The sequence below is a fragment of the Sparus aurata genome, chromosome 2 (assembly GCF_900880675.1).
Source record: "Sparus aurata chromosome 2, fSpaAur1.1, whole genome shotgun sequence".
In the NCBI taxonomy this organism is placed as follows: Eukaryota; Metazoa; Chordata; class Actinopteri; order Spariformes; family Sparidae; genus Sparus; species Sparus aurata.
The window spans coordinates 15413609-15431974 of record NC_044188.1 but is presented as its reverse complement, the minus strand read 5'-3'; the positions used below and the strand labels follow the sequence as shown (position 1 = coordinate 15431974).

At 41.1% G+C, this 18366-nt stretch overlaps 1 protein-coding gene across 1 annotated transcript; it reads left to right on the top strand.

Moving 5' to 3' along the window:
• Positions 1 to 465: 465 nt before the first annotated feature.
• Positions 466 to 11027, top strand: gvin1l2 (GTPase, very large interferon inducible 1-like 2). Its single transcript, XM_030408968.1, has 4 exons — positions 466 to 585; positions 2304 to 2437; positions 4126 to 9106; positions 10257 to 11027. The coding sequence occupies exons 2-4, from the start codon at positions 2395 to 2397 to the stop codon at positions 10393 to 10395; spliced, it is 5163 nt and encodes a 1720-aa protein (XP_030264828.1). The 5' UTR covers positions 466 to 585; positions 2304 to 2394; the 3' UTR covers positions 10396 to 11027.
• Positions 11028 to 18366: the final 7339 nt, after the last annotated feature.

Here is an 18366-nt window from a genome sequence, read left to right as displayed (position 1 = left end):
CAATTATCCACTCTTATCCTGAGAGTCACCTGGACCTGCTGGGGTAAAACAAGTTATGTAACAGGGTTTTCTAGGAAAAGAGCAAATCAGGAGGAAAATAGGCTGTCTATGAATAAAGGTCAGCATCAGTATGCCAGCTATTCATCCATAGTAATCAGATAGACCTATATCTGAGAGATCACACATGACTCAGGGTTTGTGTGCGTCATTGTCTGGAGTGTCGCCTCTGACCCCTGCAGACAATGATAATCCTCTCTGCAGGCCTCTGTGGACACATTGCATCAGGATCTGACAGCACTGAGAGAGACAGACTGCTGCTTTCTGTTATTGGAATATCAAGTCTGTCAAGTAAAGACGTTTTTACACAAGCACTAATGTCACGTGTGTGGGGTCTCGTCTACGTGTTTCTAGATGTGTGCATGTGACTGGTGTTCATTTTGTTCTTGCGGCATCAGGAAGAAGTGCAGGAATGTGTCTTATCACTGAACAGACTGGTATAAGAGCTCTTGTGACAGAGACGTGCAATCACATGGTGACAGTTAAAATGTGAAGGATACCCGTTTTCTTTTACCAGAGAAGAAATAGGTAAGAACATTATTATAAAGTTCACATTTTAGCAAGGTATACTGGGACCATAGCATTTCTGCATTAAAAGTGTATATATTTGTCTAATCTGAGAAATTATAAGCTAAGTTGAGGATAAAAGATTCAGTAGGACATGAAAACTGGCTTTACTTGAGTGGCAATGTTTGTGTTATTTTTCTTCCTTATATTGAAAGAAATACATAATAAACATAATAAACATGTGATTACAATATAATATATTATAATAAGGGTAAATCAGGAACTCATTACAGTAATGAGCATCTTACACATCATCTCTGCATCAGAATCAAAAACAATACAGTTGAATATTAGATCACTAGGGAGAGATTTTCTTAACAATGAAGTATATAAAACTTATTGCTCTAAATATTTCTCATGGAAAGCCACTGAGTACTCTGTGCATAAGTGTAATCCTGAGTTACTTGCACCGACTTCATGCTGACAGTATACGCCACAACATTTCAGATGAAAACGACTGATCTAGCTGAGAAAACTGTATTTGACTAACTTCTGAGATTAAATGCTTACAGAGATAAATGTACGATCAAATAATTTAATACAATGTTTTAAAGATGAAACCAGTGGTTCCCAACTCTTTTGAAAAAAGATACCTGGTTACTAGAGAGATATTTCCTCTTATAATTTACTTTCTCAGAAATATTTCACACAAAGAAACTGCCAAAGCAATACAAATTTGTGTATCAGAACTCATCTTTCCTCTCCCCAAATAATATGTAAGAAGCCAATTTCTTCTTTTGTCCCTGGGACCCACTGGACTAAACTATCTCAGTGTATATAAAGTACAATAATACTTAATATGCTGCATCGATATTGACAATCTAATATTGAAATATATGACAATCTAAATAAACAAAAACTGTACTGCATTAAAAGTATAGTTTACTAACAATAATTATGTGCTTTTGCTTCAGTAGGATTTTATGCAGGACGATTACTTGTACAAGTGAATTTTGACATTTTGTTTTTCCTGCTTTTACTTGAGGCTCTGAGTACGTCTTCAAACATTGCTTTTTATGAGTGTTAGCTTAAAGAAAATCACATTAGATGCTATCCAAACAAAAAAAATTGATGTACTTTGTGGTGAGCTATATTAAATGACATATTAATTCTTTCCTTATACTCTCACCAGTAGACAAACCTTTTTTCCACAGCTGTTATTTCAGCTCATATTGCAGCTTTTCAACAATGAGGTATGGCCACTGCTCAAAATTGGAAAAGCTGAACTCGAAAAGTAAATTGCAAGAGGTTTGAGCTTCAACCTGTGAAGTACTAATACGAAGGGTTAGTCACCCCAATATTGAACCCTCAGTTGTGTGCTTTATCTTCCTGACAGTCTCCTGACCTGAGCAGAGGCCATCATATCTGCAGGTCGCGTTCAGCCTGTCATGGGCCAGGTTTTATTGTGAGAAGCAAAATGAAACAGGGTGGGGTGTGCTGCTTCACTTAGGCATTTCAAGAAGATAAAAGGCAGGACAAACCTGCCTCCTCCGTATGTTTCACAATGATCGGTCCCCTCAGACAGCAGCATGCAACATATTCTCATCTATTGTAGATTTTCACATTTTAAGACATGTGCTATTAGTGGTATTAGGCCAAAGAATCTCGAAGATACTTTTGATTGTATTGTGTTGCCTTTCGTATCCCAGTGATGTTTGTGTTATCAATTGTATTCACAGGTTTCCACTCAACACTCCACATGAGTAGTGGTCGACCAGCAGAGAAAAACTCATTTAAAACGGAGATGAGAGACAGTCAGCGGGATTCATCATGTCAGTCAAGCTTCATAATAGGCTGAGCAGCAAAAAGAAAAGTATGTTTACTTTCATTTTTATGATTTTTTAGGGTTTGTGCCATCGTATCATCATTTATTTTAATAAACTTGCAGATGTCTTCATGTTCTACACTATCATAAGATCTGTCTTCGTACTTAATCTACATGATATTGTTTAATACATTTATAAGCCAAAGTATAATTACCCAAGGTGACCCATGATCCATCTGTTATTGCCCTATTTATTATTTTGCCCTGTCAGGTGTGCAGTTCACCCAACAAATAAGTGGCATCTTTTTAGAGACACTGCTGCAGTAACCCAAGCCAACACAGTGTCTTTGTTTGCCCAATACCTCAGCTAATCCAGATATGTTTGCATTCTGCGGCTACACTCAGCACTTCATTTAGCAAAGGCTTTGGCTAATAATTCTAAATGTGTGCACAGCAACTGTGATACAGAATAATTTGGTTAGCTGTGAAGTTTAATTTTGCGAGGTCTGTTTATGTAATTAAGGACAGCAGAAATTAATTTGGTCTGACCACTACAGAGGCTGCCCATGACTGCTATGTCTTTGGGAGCAGAATGAGATAAATGTGGAGGCCAGGAGGGATGTACTTGCATAGAAGCTCAGAAATGCTGAATGCTTTAATATGTTTATTATGTAGGGATAATTGAGTTGGTTGCAGCAAGTGTCAGCCCCTGATAATAATGGCACCAAAGGATGGTCTGTTTAAAGATAACACTGCTGTTTGTCAGAGCTGAGAATAACATGTAATGCCTAATAAGCTGCAGTGAACAAAATAGGGTGTCAATGTGATAAGTAATGACAGTTCAATCATGAATTATGAGCTAATTTCTACTTTTTCTTTTTAAAAGCAAACCCTCTTACTCAATTGAAACATGACTTAAGTATTGATAATAACTCAATTCAAGGCCATTTAAAGACATGCAATAAACATAATCAAGGCCGTTTTCACTCCCAACATGTCATGGTCAGTGGCCCTATGCTTCAAACTTTGACAATTTAAGCACACATCTAGAGTAATAGTGTAAGAAGTGAGGACCGTCCACATTGGGAGGTGGTTGAGGGTGGTTGCTGGTGCAAACACTGGACTTCAGCTGCGGAGAAGTCTGAGTCCTGTGCCTAAACAAAATAAAGGTTGTCTTGTTTTTAATTTACATTAGATAACATTAGTAAGAACAAACATACTTATTTTAAGCCAATCCATGTTATTTTCCTAAACCTAACCAAGCAGTTCTGGTGCCTAAGTCTAAACTGTGACTTCAGTAAACATGACATTTAACCAGATGTTGCACGTTTATTATTGTTAACTTAAAAGGACTTTCACTGACACTGGAGTGGAAAGTAGCATCATAATTTGAAGCTTGGGCCCACTTACTAAAGCTGTCATATTTGATAAGCTGGGAGAGAGAACATGTTACATAATTGATATGCTGCACAAGTCAAGGATAATATATAAGTCTTTTTTCTTATTTTCAAAAAAACAAAATCAACTTTGTAGTAAGTATTATGAGGAATTCACGTAACTGAAAATTCCTTTGTTTGCCATTTTTCAAAGTATAACTAGCTAACATTTTAACAACTTGGGGCAAATTCAAATGTAACTGGATAAAACTGTAAAGCTAAGTATGATGCATCTAAATCCACAGCCTAAATTATTGCCTTGTTTTTTTTTTTTTGTTGTTGTTTTTTTTTTTAAACCAGAGCCTCCAAAGAACAATGCCCAGGCAGAAACTCTTCATAAGCTGGGCCTGGGTGCCTTCTGGACTACGCCACTGGGTCCAGCGTCTATGTTGGACATCAGCACTTGGAATTTTGAGAATCAAGTTCCAATAGAGCTTAAAGATCTACCAAATGCTTTCCTTCGACGCCTTTGGCTGCTTCACCCTGATGCACGGAGCCCTTACTGCAAAAGTCAGCATGATGTTCCAAACAGTGCCAATAACTCACCTGAGGAGATAATCAATGATTTGGGGGAAAGCCAGAGTGACATCAACCCTCTTGATCTAGTCACAGCTGTCTTTATGTCTGCCAACACCTTCCTTCAGCAGGAGATGACTGTGCGCATGGTGCAATGCCAGTTTGCTGTGCCCCTGATCCTTCCAAACATAGATCCAGAACAACCAAGTCGCTTCCTTCTTTGGCCTTTGAGAGGTGCTGTGAGCCAGTGGAGGTCTCATGGGAAGGTCCATGAGGGGGATTTGGCCAGCACATTCATGCCACTGGTTTCTTGTGTGAAGCTTGGCCACTGTGGTGTCTCTAAGTCAAACGTGCTAAACAATGTTATAAATGGACTCGGATCACCCAGTGAAACATTTCTCCACAAAGGGATGGATGGAGGACAGCTACCCCGAAGACTCTCCAATGGCCTTGTAGAGATAGGATGGTATTTACCCACTGGAAACACTGCCAGAGATACTTTCCCTGTCCCTGTGGTCATCTCTAACCTGCGAGGTGATGCCAGTGCACATGAGAAATGCCTTAGTTTTTTATGTCAAACGTCTTCAGCTGTGGTTGTTTTCTGTGGGAATCTTAAAGAAAAAGAAAGACAGCTTCTTGCTTCTTGCAAAGATTTGGCAAACAATCTCATAGTGATTGACGTATCGGACACTGGGGAAAATGAAAACAGAGTTGTGGGGTTTGCTGATCAGAACCTTGGTCAAGTAATGGGGCTTCCCAGAGGATCAGTCCTGCAAGGGAGAGCTTTGAGTGAGGAGGAACTGGCTGACAGGCTGTCTGACATGCTGAATGATCTTTTACCAGATACACTGAAGCTTGTTTCACTTGAGGCAGCAGCAACATTAGCAGAGGAGCTAGGCCTTAGTGTGGATGAAGGGGTGGTCTGTAAAAAGGCAATGGCCACAGTGGAGGAAGTATTGAAAGGGTTAGACAAGGGATCTGCTCAATTTAGAGAGAAACAGCTTCCTTTGCAGGGGCATTTATGGGGCAAACTGGCCCAAGTAGAAAAGGAGGAGAGAAAACAGAGAAAAGAAGGAAAAGAAATCAACTCTCAACTGCAAAAGGAAAAGAAAGACATTTTGGTCGAGTTGAGCAGCTACAAAATGACACCATCGATGAAGAAGTTCACTGATGCGCTTTTCACAACAGATAAAGTGGAGAGGACTTGTTTCCTAAGTTGGATGAAGCTGAAGCTTCAGCTGATGCAAATTGGAAAACAAAAAAGGCAGCAAGGGCTGTTCACAAACCTGCAGATAGAAGAGCAAGATGGCGTCCCGGAACATGTTGATGAGCTCACAAATGGAACCCATGGTGATCTAGAGGACAGTGATGACAGTTTCTGCACAGATTCATCATTTGAAGAGGAACAAAATGAAGTAATCACAGACCCACAAGCTGAGATTGACCAAGAGTTTGAGCACACCTTGCAAAAGTCTGCAGAAAATACTACAGAACAACAGCCACAAGAGAAGGACCATCTTGAGTCCACAGATGATACGGTCCTAGAGCAGCAGTTAGAAATGATGTCACATAAAAAAGAAATTCAAGAGGAAGGGGTGATTGAAAAAGGGTTAGAACAAATTACAGATCCAGTGTTTGAGGACCAAAACAATCATTTGGAGTCTGGAGAAAATGCAAGCTTTAGCTCCCAAGAGAAACCGCAAAATGAACCACAGCTGACACTAGCTGACTCAGATTCAGCGTCTTCCCAACAACAAATGTGCCAAGATGTTGCCATTGAAGATCAGGTAACCTCATGGTCACAACCTTTTGAATCTGATCCAGACTGGCTGGGCCTTGAGCACTTTTTGCGTGAGATTGGCCTAATTTTTGAGCTAACACACATCAGCCCTGGCAGTGGGACCCAGAACGTGTTACGCCTACCCAGCTTAGCGACAGACCTTCTTTTCTACGGGATTCCACTTGAACTAATGGATGGAGATGCCTCAAACATCCCCATGCAGTGGCTGGGCTGTGTCTTTGCAGAGCTAAGACGCCGTCTGCCTCAAGAACAATGCAGGACCCGAGTGCTGACAAACCTTGGAGTACATCATGCTAGAAATGCTGAGGTTTTTTCTGCATTACTTGGGGTGAAATTCCCTGAAGGAAGGCAAAGATCAACTCGAGGTGTGTACATGGTCGCCCTGTGTCCCCCCATTGACCTGAGAAAGGAGATTGAATGTGATTTGCTGCTGCTAATTGATGTAGAAGGTCTCCACTCAGACAACCAAAGAAATACACTGATCCAAGACAATGAGATGGCCACTGTTGCAACAGGATTGAGTGATGTTTTAATGCAGAACATCTCCTCTCATGCCGATACCGAGTTTGAAGCTGATTTCAGTGTCATAGCCAATGCTCTCCTACGCATCAAAGAATGTGGCTCCATGCCCATTTGCCAACTCCTGGCCCGGGATGATGGTATAAACAGTGTGTTACAAGCCTCGCAGTTAAGGCGTGTATCTGATATGCTTCAGACTGAGACTGGGGACAGAGAAATGAACAATGCTAATAACCATTATACAAAGACCACCATATGTATGACCTCTGTCAAATGGCCATGGTACAATATGTCCCTCTCTGAACCAATTGATCCACAGTATAGTGAGGCTGTGTTAAAGCTGAAGCAAAACGTCTTTAAAGCATTGAAAAAAAGTGCAGCCAAGTCTGCAGCCACAGGTCTGCCTGAAATCATGAATCGTCTGTGTGCTGTTTGGGACGCAGTGAGAGCAGAATCATTCTCTGTTGGTCTGCAAAATACTGACATTGCTTTAGCTTTCTCTTTATTGTGCACAGAGCTTTCCCAATGGGAGGATAGTTTCCTAGAACACATGGACAGGTGGCATATGGGGGCATCAAAGAAAATCACCGCTACAAAGGCAAAGGCTTTAGACGCCATGATCCAAAATGGTCTTATGAGTGAGCTGAAAGATGAAGCCAGAGAGGAAGTCAAAACAGAGGTAAACAAAATGAGGTCAAAAGTAGAATCCTATCTGATGAAAGATGACATTCCCAACATGAACACATTCAAGCCAGTCCTAATGAGCAACATGGATGACCTCCAAGAGCGAGTAACTGAAGTGATGATACAACAGTTGGAGGTGGTCATTGAGAGCCATTGCTCTTCCACACAGCTGAGGAACTTTGAGACCTCACTGGAAAAAGAACAGGAATCCAAAATGCAAGCACTGGTAGAGAAATGCAAGTCAAATAAAGTTCTTCTCCAAGATGCAGAGCTGGAAGAGGAGTTTGAGGGTGTGTGGAGTGAAATCTTGTCCAACTTTGACTTCAGGCCTTCAGAACCAGACAATATCACTGCACGAGTGACTCATATCCTTAAAGAGAATCTAATCAGCCGTGGGCTTCAGAAACACCTGAAAAAGCTTGAAGACATTGGCCAAAACCAGACATCTAACTTCTACGTTTATGATGAGCACTTTGGATACCGCAGCAGATTAAAGCACATGTTTGAAGACAACAACAGAATACAGAGGTTGGCAGCTCAAAAGTTGGCAAGCAATCTCATAGAAGAGTACAATCAGTTTGCAGCAGATAAATCTAGCTCACCAGCAGATTTTTCTGACAGCTACATTAAGGAACTGTTAGAAAATGTTGAGAAAGGTTTGAAGGACAAAACTCTGGAAATCAGATCAGCTTTTGAAGTTGAACTGAAGGTTTATCTCTGTAGCGCTGCATGCCAAGACTTCCAAAAACTACATGACCGCTATGCCAAGGACACAGAGTTTTTGACATCTATCTCTGCGGCCAAGAATAAGTACTTGGCACAGTTTATCTATCAGTTCAGGAAGAGAGACCAGTGCCAGAGGATGGCTCAAGCATTCACCTCCATGGTTCTCAAACCTACAGTGTTGGACTACATCTATAAACCAGTGGGGATGCGCATTGTAGAAGAGATCCAAGGTCAACTCCCACAGTATCAGTCCAAAAGGGCCTTCCACCAGAACCTGTTGGAGGAGCTGATAAAGGAAGACTGCTTTGAAAGCTTCCTGGAATATTTTCAGTCTTATGACGACTACAGACTGAGGAAGATCCAAGAGACAGTGGTGGCTTACCTGTGTGACTCAACCAACTTGGATAAATGGAGGCAGCAAAGACTTGGAGAAATTGTAGGAAAGATTGCGGCAGCAGCGAGCGAAACAGCAGAAGGTACCAATGGAGTGTTGAGTGATACAAAGCCATTGCTGGAAAGAGCGTGTCTCATTTTAGAGGAGGATGGAGACGTGGATGTCCCCAGGGCCTCTCTGGATGGACCACTCTTCAGTATCACCACAGAGTGGGATCGCTTTGTCACATGTCTAATGGAGGTGCTGGCTGCAATGCGGTTGGATCTGGCCCAGGAGTTCACCCAAAATGTGGATATCACCCAATTTCTTCAGTGCCTGCCAGTTCAGCCCCACAACTTGCTCTTCAACAGAGTGAAGGGCTGTGACAAAAAATGTCCTGTCTGCAGAGCCCCCTGTGAGCTGGAGAATAAGGGGCATGAGGTTCACAGGGCTCTGCTCCACAGGCCTAAAAGCATGTTACCTCTTGGCTCCTGTTCTCTTTCCACTGTCAGTTGCCCTGAAAGCGTGAGTGAGAGCAACCCAGGCCAGAGCAATGACACAGAGGACACGACTGTGGAATGCATCAGCCTCCTCTCCAAGTATCCAGACTGGAGCATCTACCCTGAGGACCCAAACAACCACATCCCCAGTGCTTACTGGAGGTACTTTCTGGATTATTAAAGTTAAACTCTCGCCAAAATGCAACTTAGGCTTTTTTGTGAATGTATATTAGTCAAACCTTCGTGTAAATGCATAAAGACGAAAGAGGCACTTTTAAGATTTACCGTATTTTCGTTTTCGGGTCAAACTCATTTTCAATGGGAGTGCTTGGGGCACTTTAGCGATAGCATCAAAATGGCTATTTTTAAAACACAAAGAAGACTCGACACAACATGAAACTTTGCACGTAGCATCACCAGGGTCTCTATACATGAACATGAGCATTGAGAACATTGTTTGTGTACACAGAGTTTTGCTTTTGGAACAACTCACCTTAGCAGTAGCTTGTTCCACTAGCCGGCGTCATGGCAGCCGAGAAGTATCGATCTCAGAATGCATTGTAACTTTGAGGAAAGTTAAGGTGGACCGCTACTGTCTTCCGGCAACAACTATCCACGCGATATCTCACATGACTTTTCCAGCTTTTTATTTTAATATTGTTTCTTATATGAGGCTCCTTTTTCAACTTCAAGGTCAATATTGTTTTTCGCTCACAACAAAACAACCAATTATCCGTGCATTTATATGGAACAAAGCTTTAGGAGCGGTCCACCTGGACTCACCTCCATGTTCCGTCGCATTCAGAGATCGATACTTCTGGCTGGCAGGACGGCAGAGAGCAGAGGCAACATCTGCTAACGTGAGTTGTCCAAAATCTCTAATTTTAGTAAACTCTGTGTACACAAAAATTGTTCTCAATGCTCATGTTCATGTGTAGAGACCCTGGTGATACTACAACCACAGTTTCATGTTGTGTCGAGCCTTCTTAGTGTTTTAAAAATAGCCATTTTGATGCAATCATAAAAGTGCCCCTTGCACTCCCATTTAAAATGAGTTTGACCCGAAAACGAAAATTAGGTAAATCTTAAAAGAGCCTCTTTCATCGTAATTATGCTTTTACACGAAGGCTTGACTCGAATACATTCACAAAAAAAGCCTAGGTTGCATTGGCGAGAGTTTCACTTTAAGGCCTTAATGTCATAATTATAAAAGGTTTAATGTTTCTCATACATAATCTGTACATTTTATACCAGTATATATACTGTGTATCGAAATGTTCCTGAAATTAGCTAAATATTCTTTGATTTACAGATATGTCTTGACGAGGTTCAATGAGAGGTTTGCAGAGGAATATGAGCAGGAAGCAGCAAAGATTCCTGACAACTGGAGGGAGATCACGGAGGAGGAGGCCTTGAACAGTCTGAAGGTGGCCTTCTCTGTAGAGTGCTGATTTATGGACTGGTCAGTGCTCAGTGCTGTCTTTAACATAGTACATGTGAGATTTTATTAATCAGGTTTAGATTTTATATGGCAATTAATTAAGGACGTTGATGATAATGGTAGAATTGGACAAAAGGTAACCAAATTGCCTTTTTAAAAAATGTGCCTATGTTTTTTTTTTTTTTAACTATTTCCTTAAACACATATCGTTCTTTATGTAATAATGTGTCTTTCTTTTTATCTCACTTTTGATATAACAATATCATCTACTGATTCCAGATGAGACACAACAATGTAGAAAATTGCATTCAAAACCAACCAATTAAATTTTTTTTCACATTGGAATAAATCTGTTTACCTTTTAAATACCTTTGTCATATAAAATAAGTAATACTTTAGGTTGATTTAGGGAAGAGCAGGAATATCAAATGTATTGTCTCACCTTTTTCTCACAGTATAGCCAGCTGCAATTTACAAAATGTCAAGTCCATTGTTTTGTGTTTTGAAATGAGTAACTAGAGTATTTAAGCCTTTTGTTTTATATGCAAACATACTGTTTACATTTTAACTGCAAAGATTTTTCAATATTAAGGTTTAACATTAATTGAAAAATGTATTAAAATGGAATCGAACTGAGAACTACTTTGCTTAGTGTTTATTCCTAATTTACTTCAGTTGCACTCAAACTGTCACATCTGAATTTTCTTACATACAGTACACTGTATTTAGTGTAAATTTTTTTAAACACATATGAGATTATTCTGGAGTTATAGGATAAAGAGTGGACTGTAAAAGTGCATGGCATTGGATCATGTGCATCCCACAGGTTCCTCGACAGTTTCTGCCACGTCATCGCAATCAAACATCCTTTAAGTATTTTAGCTTGTGTGTTACAGTAGCATGCACAATTATAAAATACAATGTCTCTGTATAACTTTCTCACTTCAACACACTTGATGAAGATTACAGTGCGCAACTCTTCTTCTGTGAGCACAGACAGGATCCTCTAATGTGCTGCGCCACCTTAACTACACTCCACTGACTGTGCACATGTTCCCACTCTGCCACTCAGGAAAAACACTGCCCTTCTTACGGTACCAGATATACACATTACTAAACCGACTAAACATCAATGGAATAAAGACGGAGAATGAATATAGGGGAAAGTCAAGTGTTGAAATCCACAAGAGGGCAATGTCGGATGGAAGAATCTCAGATAGCTCAATGTGGAGATGTAAGAACGGGCATCATTGATTTTAGACATTAGAGCATTCAGAATTTGTCCATCAATTATACCTCTAAAGGACATTGTTATTCAGTGATTAATCAACATTACTTGAAAGATAACATAAACGATACACAGATCATTTCCCTGATAAAACTGCCCGTTGAAAGACATTTGCATACAGTAAAAGACATTGACAGTGACCGAGAGTAACTAGACAGATCCCTTCAGACAGGTCGCAGCCTGAAAGCAAAGGTCACCTGTGATCATTAGCTTGGACTCCGTACAACCATGTGACAACAAGGATCTCAGGCTGAAGGCTTGTGTGGGTTTAAAAGCTCAATTGTAAGTGCCAGGCTCTGAGCCAACCTGGTGATTATTTGCCCAAGTGTTAAAGTCTTTTCCCAAGTGTGCAGTCCTCTTTCCTTATTTTTTTGGTGTAAAGGCTAGCAGTAGAGATATAAACAATATGTTGCAGGCTGCCCTGGAGGGTCCGGAAGTCCCACACCCGGTTGATTTCGTTTTAACATTCCCTCCTTTACTTCTCCTCAACACTTTGTAATAAGGGGCACCTCTACTTCAAGCAACAGGTCAAAGGACATCTACATGCCGGCTTGTTTTTACACCTAGCTTGTTTAAATAAATGACAGGATTAATGACGGTATACTTTGAGCCGTACAAGTAAAGCAATTTATATTTATCCAACAGTGTCCACCAATTCTTAGTTAGATGAAATTACTGAAGCAAAAGATTTCTAAACAGAAATGACTCTGAGTGGATACAATACTGTACAGAGAAAATTAGGTCAGGGTGGCAAAGGTTAACATCGAGTGTTTTTTTCTTGTTTGAATTTCTCCGGCCAAATTATTTATGAGCAAAATTTGAGTGCCCGAGTTCGAGCATATTGTTTCTTTCCCCAGAAAACTGTTGATTGATCACAGTATGGGTCAGTCTGCCTTGCAGCCAGACAGAGTGAAAGGGCTTTACACCCAGCAGTATGCCATTAGCAGAACATTTATAACTGGCATAGAGCTAAATTTATTCAGCCGTACCTTGCGAAGGGATTAAGTCGGCTGCTCTGTATGTCATCTAGACTAACAGAGGGAAAAATCCAAAATAACATACAACAAAAAAGATTTAAAATGTCATGAGAAGTGTTTTATATCATGATTCATCAGTGCAAAGGAATGAATGTCCTAGTTAAAACTGGTAAGCAGCTTTTCAGGTGTGATGATTCAGCTGTATCATTGTTTTTTGTTTTTGTAGACCATGGTTCACTAGCTGCAACCACTTCAAAGCAAGTCAAAGCGGCAAAGATTTGCAGAGAAAAGCTGATTTTTCAAACAGGACACAGTTGCCACATTGACTTGCATTCTGCAAAGTGTTTCAGCCACAAACGTTTGCAGGTGGGGTGAGGCTGAGTGGGACATAAAGCACACATCACAGTGACACACAGCGCATACTGATATTCATCCATTTCTGGCATCTCCCTTGCGTCATTCCACTATTTCATCCTCACATACACAGACAGCAACGATTCACTGCTCACAGAAACACACACAAACTCACACTGATAATGGAGGTGGCACTGGGTGTACTCTACAGACCACAGAGCAACTTATCTAATCTGTTCACAGTGTCTGCAGTGACGCACCCTGAGAGTGAATCACTTCATTCTGAAGACATGGGGAAAGAGAGATTGTAATAAATGCACTATTCATGATTATTGTACAATTACTGAAACTCAATTGTTTACTGAATTATTAAAAATATCCCTTTAGTACAAAGCATATTAAGGCTTTTAAAACTACACAGGCTCGGACTATCAGTGCCTCCTCTGCAGCTCTGCTTGTGAGTGCGATGTGAGCTGCTCTATGTGTCGATGCTCTGACAAGAATTGAGGTAGAACTCTAGCTTGTAGTACTGCAGTCTGTCCTTCATCCACTTCAAATGGGTTCAAAAACCACATCAATATCAGGCCCAATTTCTTTGAAAGTGTTAGACACTCTGCCAGATTTTCACCTCAGACTCTGTCGCAAATAGCCAGCTACCAAATGTCACCTCATGCTGCCTGCGATACACAGCTTTAACCTTTTCAGCCCAGTGAGTGGGAGTGAACAGACTGGCTGATTATCATTGTCTTTCAGCGTGAGAATGGCAATATATAAGAACATCTGCAGCTTTACTGCACCTGCCTGAAAGGTAGGGGAAAAAAGCTAATTTCAATTACATATTTTCCTGTGAATCATCCAAAGTTTGTATCGAAAACAGATAGAAAATACACAGAAACACCGGAATGATTCTGTACATATATGTAAGGCAGCTGTGTTAATGAATGAAAGTGCATAGAGTGCAGTTGTGTGGCAGTGTGAGTCAACAGTCTATAGGGAATACTGAGTGAGCAGTGTTTCCCAAAATAGAATAGAAAAAAATCTTTATCGCCACAGGACTACATGTACTCCAGCTGTGCTAAAGCTTATGTGTCAAAAATATCCAGAAGCAAGACATGCCTTTAAAAGGTCAGGACGTTGCTAACATGTCTGTAATGTTGGATTATTTCAGGTTCAAAAATGCCAGAGAAAATCTGCAGCGCCTGCTCAACCACATATGATAAGGCGTTACTTGTAGCTGCTGCCATGTGTCTTGTACATTAGAGATCTCCCCATCAGCCACTGCCGGAGCAGACAAGAACAAACAGCTGCAAATAGTGCCTGAACAAACAGATGCAAACCCCAATAGTTCTCAAACACAATCAAACGATGTCCTGCTCTATTTTGTCTGGCAGGTCGCCGCTCATTATGTCCCCAGCTGGCTCAAGCACGGATTGTAGCAGCAGGCTGCAGCATAATTTATAGTCCTTAAGCTAACAGCAGACATAACGATGGGCAAACATTCCCATTTGGCGCAGTCAAACAACAGCGGAGCACAAGAGAGGTCATCTCGGCTGCCAATTATTTACGTTTATTTTAGTCAGAGTCAAGGAAATGTGTGTATTTTTGGTAAATCAAATTTTATTGTATTCATATAGCTCAATATCACAATCACATTGCCTCAGTAGGATTTAAAAGCTGTACAGCGAATGACATCCCCTGACCTGCCCGATTCCAGTGAGAAAAAACTTGCCATGATGAGAAAAACATTTTTTTAACAGGGCAGAAAAATAAGATGGAAGAAACCTCAGGATGATCCACAGAGGAGGGATCCCTCTCTCAGGATGGACAGGCATTAAATTGATGTTGTATTTACAGAACAGAGCAGTAAAATCACAGTTTACAGTTAGCATGCACTGGAGTGTTGAAGAATTTCTTTAAAGGAGACATATTATGATAATAGTCAGATTCATTATTTCATTTTGGGTTACTACTGCTCAAAAAACACATCAGTTTCTGTCCAGTGCAGCAGCTCTTTAATTCCCCCTCTGTCTGAAACGTTCTGTTTGTACTTCTGTCTCTTTCAGACCTCCCCCTCCCAAATACACCCAGTATCCTCTGATTGGTCAGCTCCCACACGCCTGACTCAGAAACGCTAACACCAGCTGTGCTAAATCAATTTATACCTGCCAAACTAGCCACTTGGCATATATTATGCAAATGTATGGCTTGGTGACATCGCGTGAGTTCACAAAGTCACGGAAATGAAAGGCCAGACTACTGACGAGGCGTTTCACGAGCAGTGTTTTCTGTGGGAGAGAGGAGCTTCTGTTGGTGCAGACTTTGGCCTTTTTAACTTTCAAGACTATTTACAAGAACATCTATAAAAAAAAAAAAACTGAAGGAAAGGGGAAAAAAGGAAAAAGCCAAGCCTGATGTCTTCTTTTAGTAAAATCGTACAATTATTCTGTGTAAGTGGCATTAGCAGATGTGCTTGTTCCACTTTGTCTCCTGCTTTTGAAATGTTTACCTGGATTTCAGTTACTGGTATTTGAACCAAGCGTGGTTGGGGAACTTGAAAGCTATTTTACTGCAAGGGGAACTACTGAAAGTGTGTTTGCAATCTAGACTGAAAAAACACAGTTCTTGTAGAATAGAGCCAGAAAGTTTTCATCTTTGTATGTACCTGCCTGCTGTAATATCTGTTGCCATGCCTACCATAGGCCATGCTGTAAATTAATCAGCCATTTTGAGTGGAAAACATGAAAAAAACAGATACAAGTACAAGTAAGTACAGCCAAGCATTGATTTTTCACTTGACTTGGTTTGATGATGAGGGCCTCCAAGCGTGAAATGAATGAACATTTCTTGTCTTCTTGCCTCCTCTCTTCTTGCACACACTTTATTTTCTATTGTGTTATTATTTTCATTGATGTCTCCTGGGTGTTTATCCTGTCTTATTGTCACTTAAAGTGGAGCATCTGCTTGAGTCATGCTTTTTGCTAAAATCAATGGACTAATCCCTCTTCTTCTGCTGAACATTAAGAGCACCATCCGTCTGCTCTCAATTCGACAGCTAATCAACTGAACATTGTCACCTCAGTCCTCTCTCTGCCTCGTCTGCTTCCATCTCCACAGCGTCCTCTCCTTCCTGCAGGGCGGCTCATGTACATACGTACGTATGGAGGTCAGAGCCAAGTCGAGACGTGAAGTCAAGCTAATCTGCCGTGACTGTTTGTTACTAAAGGTGTCCTAAAGGGGCACTGAATCAAAATCAAGAAAGACTGTGACATTTAGCGATGCAGACGTGCTGTGCTGCAACACCCTCAAAACATCACAGTTCAGTGGGAATCAAAATCAAATACTCCACATACTGTGAAGTAACACAGTTTTCTAATGGAACTGTAAATGTCAAAAGCAACTTCTAAGACACAAGTATAACAATCACATACACTCTCCTCTGTTTTATGCTGCTTCCCACTCCAATGCCTTTCATTCTCACTTTTCTCCAGTAGGCTAATTTAGGTAGTAGGTTTGATAAGCTTATAGTCGTTGAAGATGACAATGGCTGCATTTCAAAGCTGTCCATGAAAAAGAGATTTCTTCTCCAATCTTTTCAGATTGTTTGATGTACAGCCACCTCAACCTGGAGCACTCTGCAGCAGGAACTGAAGCTCTTCACTTTGATTCCCCTAGGAGAGATTTTGAATTACTTTCAGGTAATATAGGGAGCGCGTCTGTGCGGGTGTGCTCTTGTACATAATGGGCTATGTGTGTGTGAGTTTGACTACTTCTTTGGCACTTGTCCTGTCTGTCTGTAACTCTGTGTTGTATTGACCAATCCTAAGTCCTGCCCCCCTTAGTTGCTGTTACTAGGTTAGCAAATTTGGATGCAAAAATTATTATCTTTAGATAGATAGATAGATATACTTTATTGATCCCAAGCTGGGAAATTCCGGTGTAGCAGCAGCATTATACACAGAGACAATAACAACACAATGAAATAGGAGGAACAACCTATACATATAAAATAGCAATAGATAAAAGTAATATACAAAATGTACAAAATGTATAAAAATGTATAAATAAGCAGAGTAATTGCAGTGCAAGATAAAATATAAGGTGCAGTGAACATATTGTATAAAACCAAAGTGCGTAGAGACTTTGTGTTATGACCAGAGTGTTAGCTGTTATTGTACAGTGTGATGGCATGTGGCAGGAAAGATTTCCTGTATCTGTCCCTTCGACAGCGGAGCTGCAGCAGTCTGTGAGAAAAGGTGCTCCACTGTCTGTCTACTACTGTGTGATGGAGAGGGTGCTGATCATTGTCTATGATGGATAAAAGTTTGTTCATTGTCTCCTCTCCACCACGGTCTCAAAAGACTCCAACCTGAGACCAAGTACAGAGTCAGCCTTCTTGATGATTTTATCAAGTCTGTTGGTGTCGCTGGCTCTGATGCTGCTGCCCCAACACACAGCCGCAAAGAAAATGACGCTGGAAACAACAGACTGGTGAAAGATTTCCAACATCTTGCTGCATACGTTGAAGGATCTCAGCTTCCTCAGGAAATCGAGTCTGCTCATCCCCTTCTTGTACACAGCCTCGGTATTAGATTTCCAGTCCAGTCTGTTGTCGATCACCACTCCCAGGTATTTGTAGTCCTCCACCTCTTCCACCACCTCCCCTCTGATCCGTAGTGGCTGTGAAGGCATCTTCTTCTTCCTGAAGTCGATCACCATCTCTCTGGTCTTGTCAACATTCAGCCTCAGGTGATTCTGTTCGGACCACTCTACAAAGCTGTCTACCAGTGTCCTGTACTCACCCTCCTCTCCTTCCCTTATACACCCGACAACAGCTGAGTCGTCAGAAAACTTCTGCAGGTGACATGACTCAGAGTTGTGCTGAAAGTCAGTGGTGTATAAGGTGAAGAGGAAAGGTGAAAGCACAGTTCCCTGTGGAGCTCCTGTATCACTGACCACCACATCAGACAGAACACTGCCCAGACGGACAAATTGTGGCCTGCCTGTCAAGGTAGTCAGTAATCCAGGAGATCATTGTGTCATCAACTCCCATCACCTGCAGCTTCTGACCCAGTAGCAGAGGCTGGATGGTGTTAAAAGCACTGGAGAAATCAAAGAATTTGTTTAGGTTTTTCTTTAGGTTTGTTCAAGGCAAAACCTTACACAAAGCATCCCCTGCAATGTTGTTTAGCCATCTTGTTCTTTTGAGCACAGACAAACCAGAACATAGCACAGAAAAGTTTAACAGTAATCCAGGAGGTTCATCCAGGTTCCAAACTTGCTCAGCTGTTATTGGACCACAGATTGAAAATGGTCGGGACTTCAGAAGAGTCAATTGCTGCTGTTGTCTTGACCAGGCCTCTTA

What these genes read in the sequence shown, in the direction of transcription:
- gvin1l2 (XM_030408968.1), top strand. Translation starts at nt 2,395, where the DNA reads ATGTCAGTCAAGCTTCATAATAGGCTGAGCAGCAAAAAGAAAA. An exon ending in GCTGAGCAGCAAAAAGAAAA is followed by an intron (nt 2,438 to 4,125) that starts GTATGTTTACTT and finishes TTTTTAAACCAG; the next exon opens with AGCCTCCAAAGAACAATGCC. An exon ending in ATCCCCAGTGCTTACTGGAG is followed by an intron (nt 9,107 to 10,256) that starts GTACTTTCTGGA and finishes TTTGATTTACAG; the next exon opens with ATATGTCTTGACGAGGTTCA.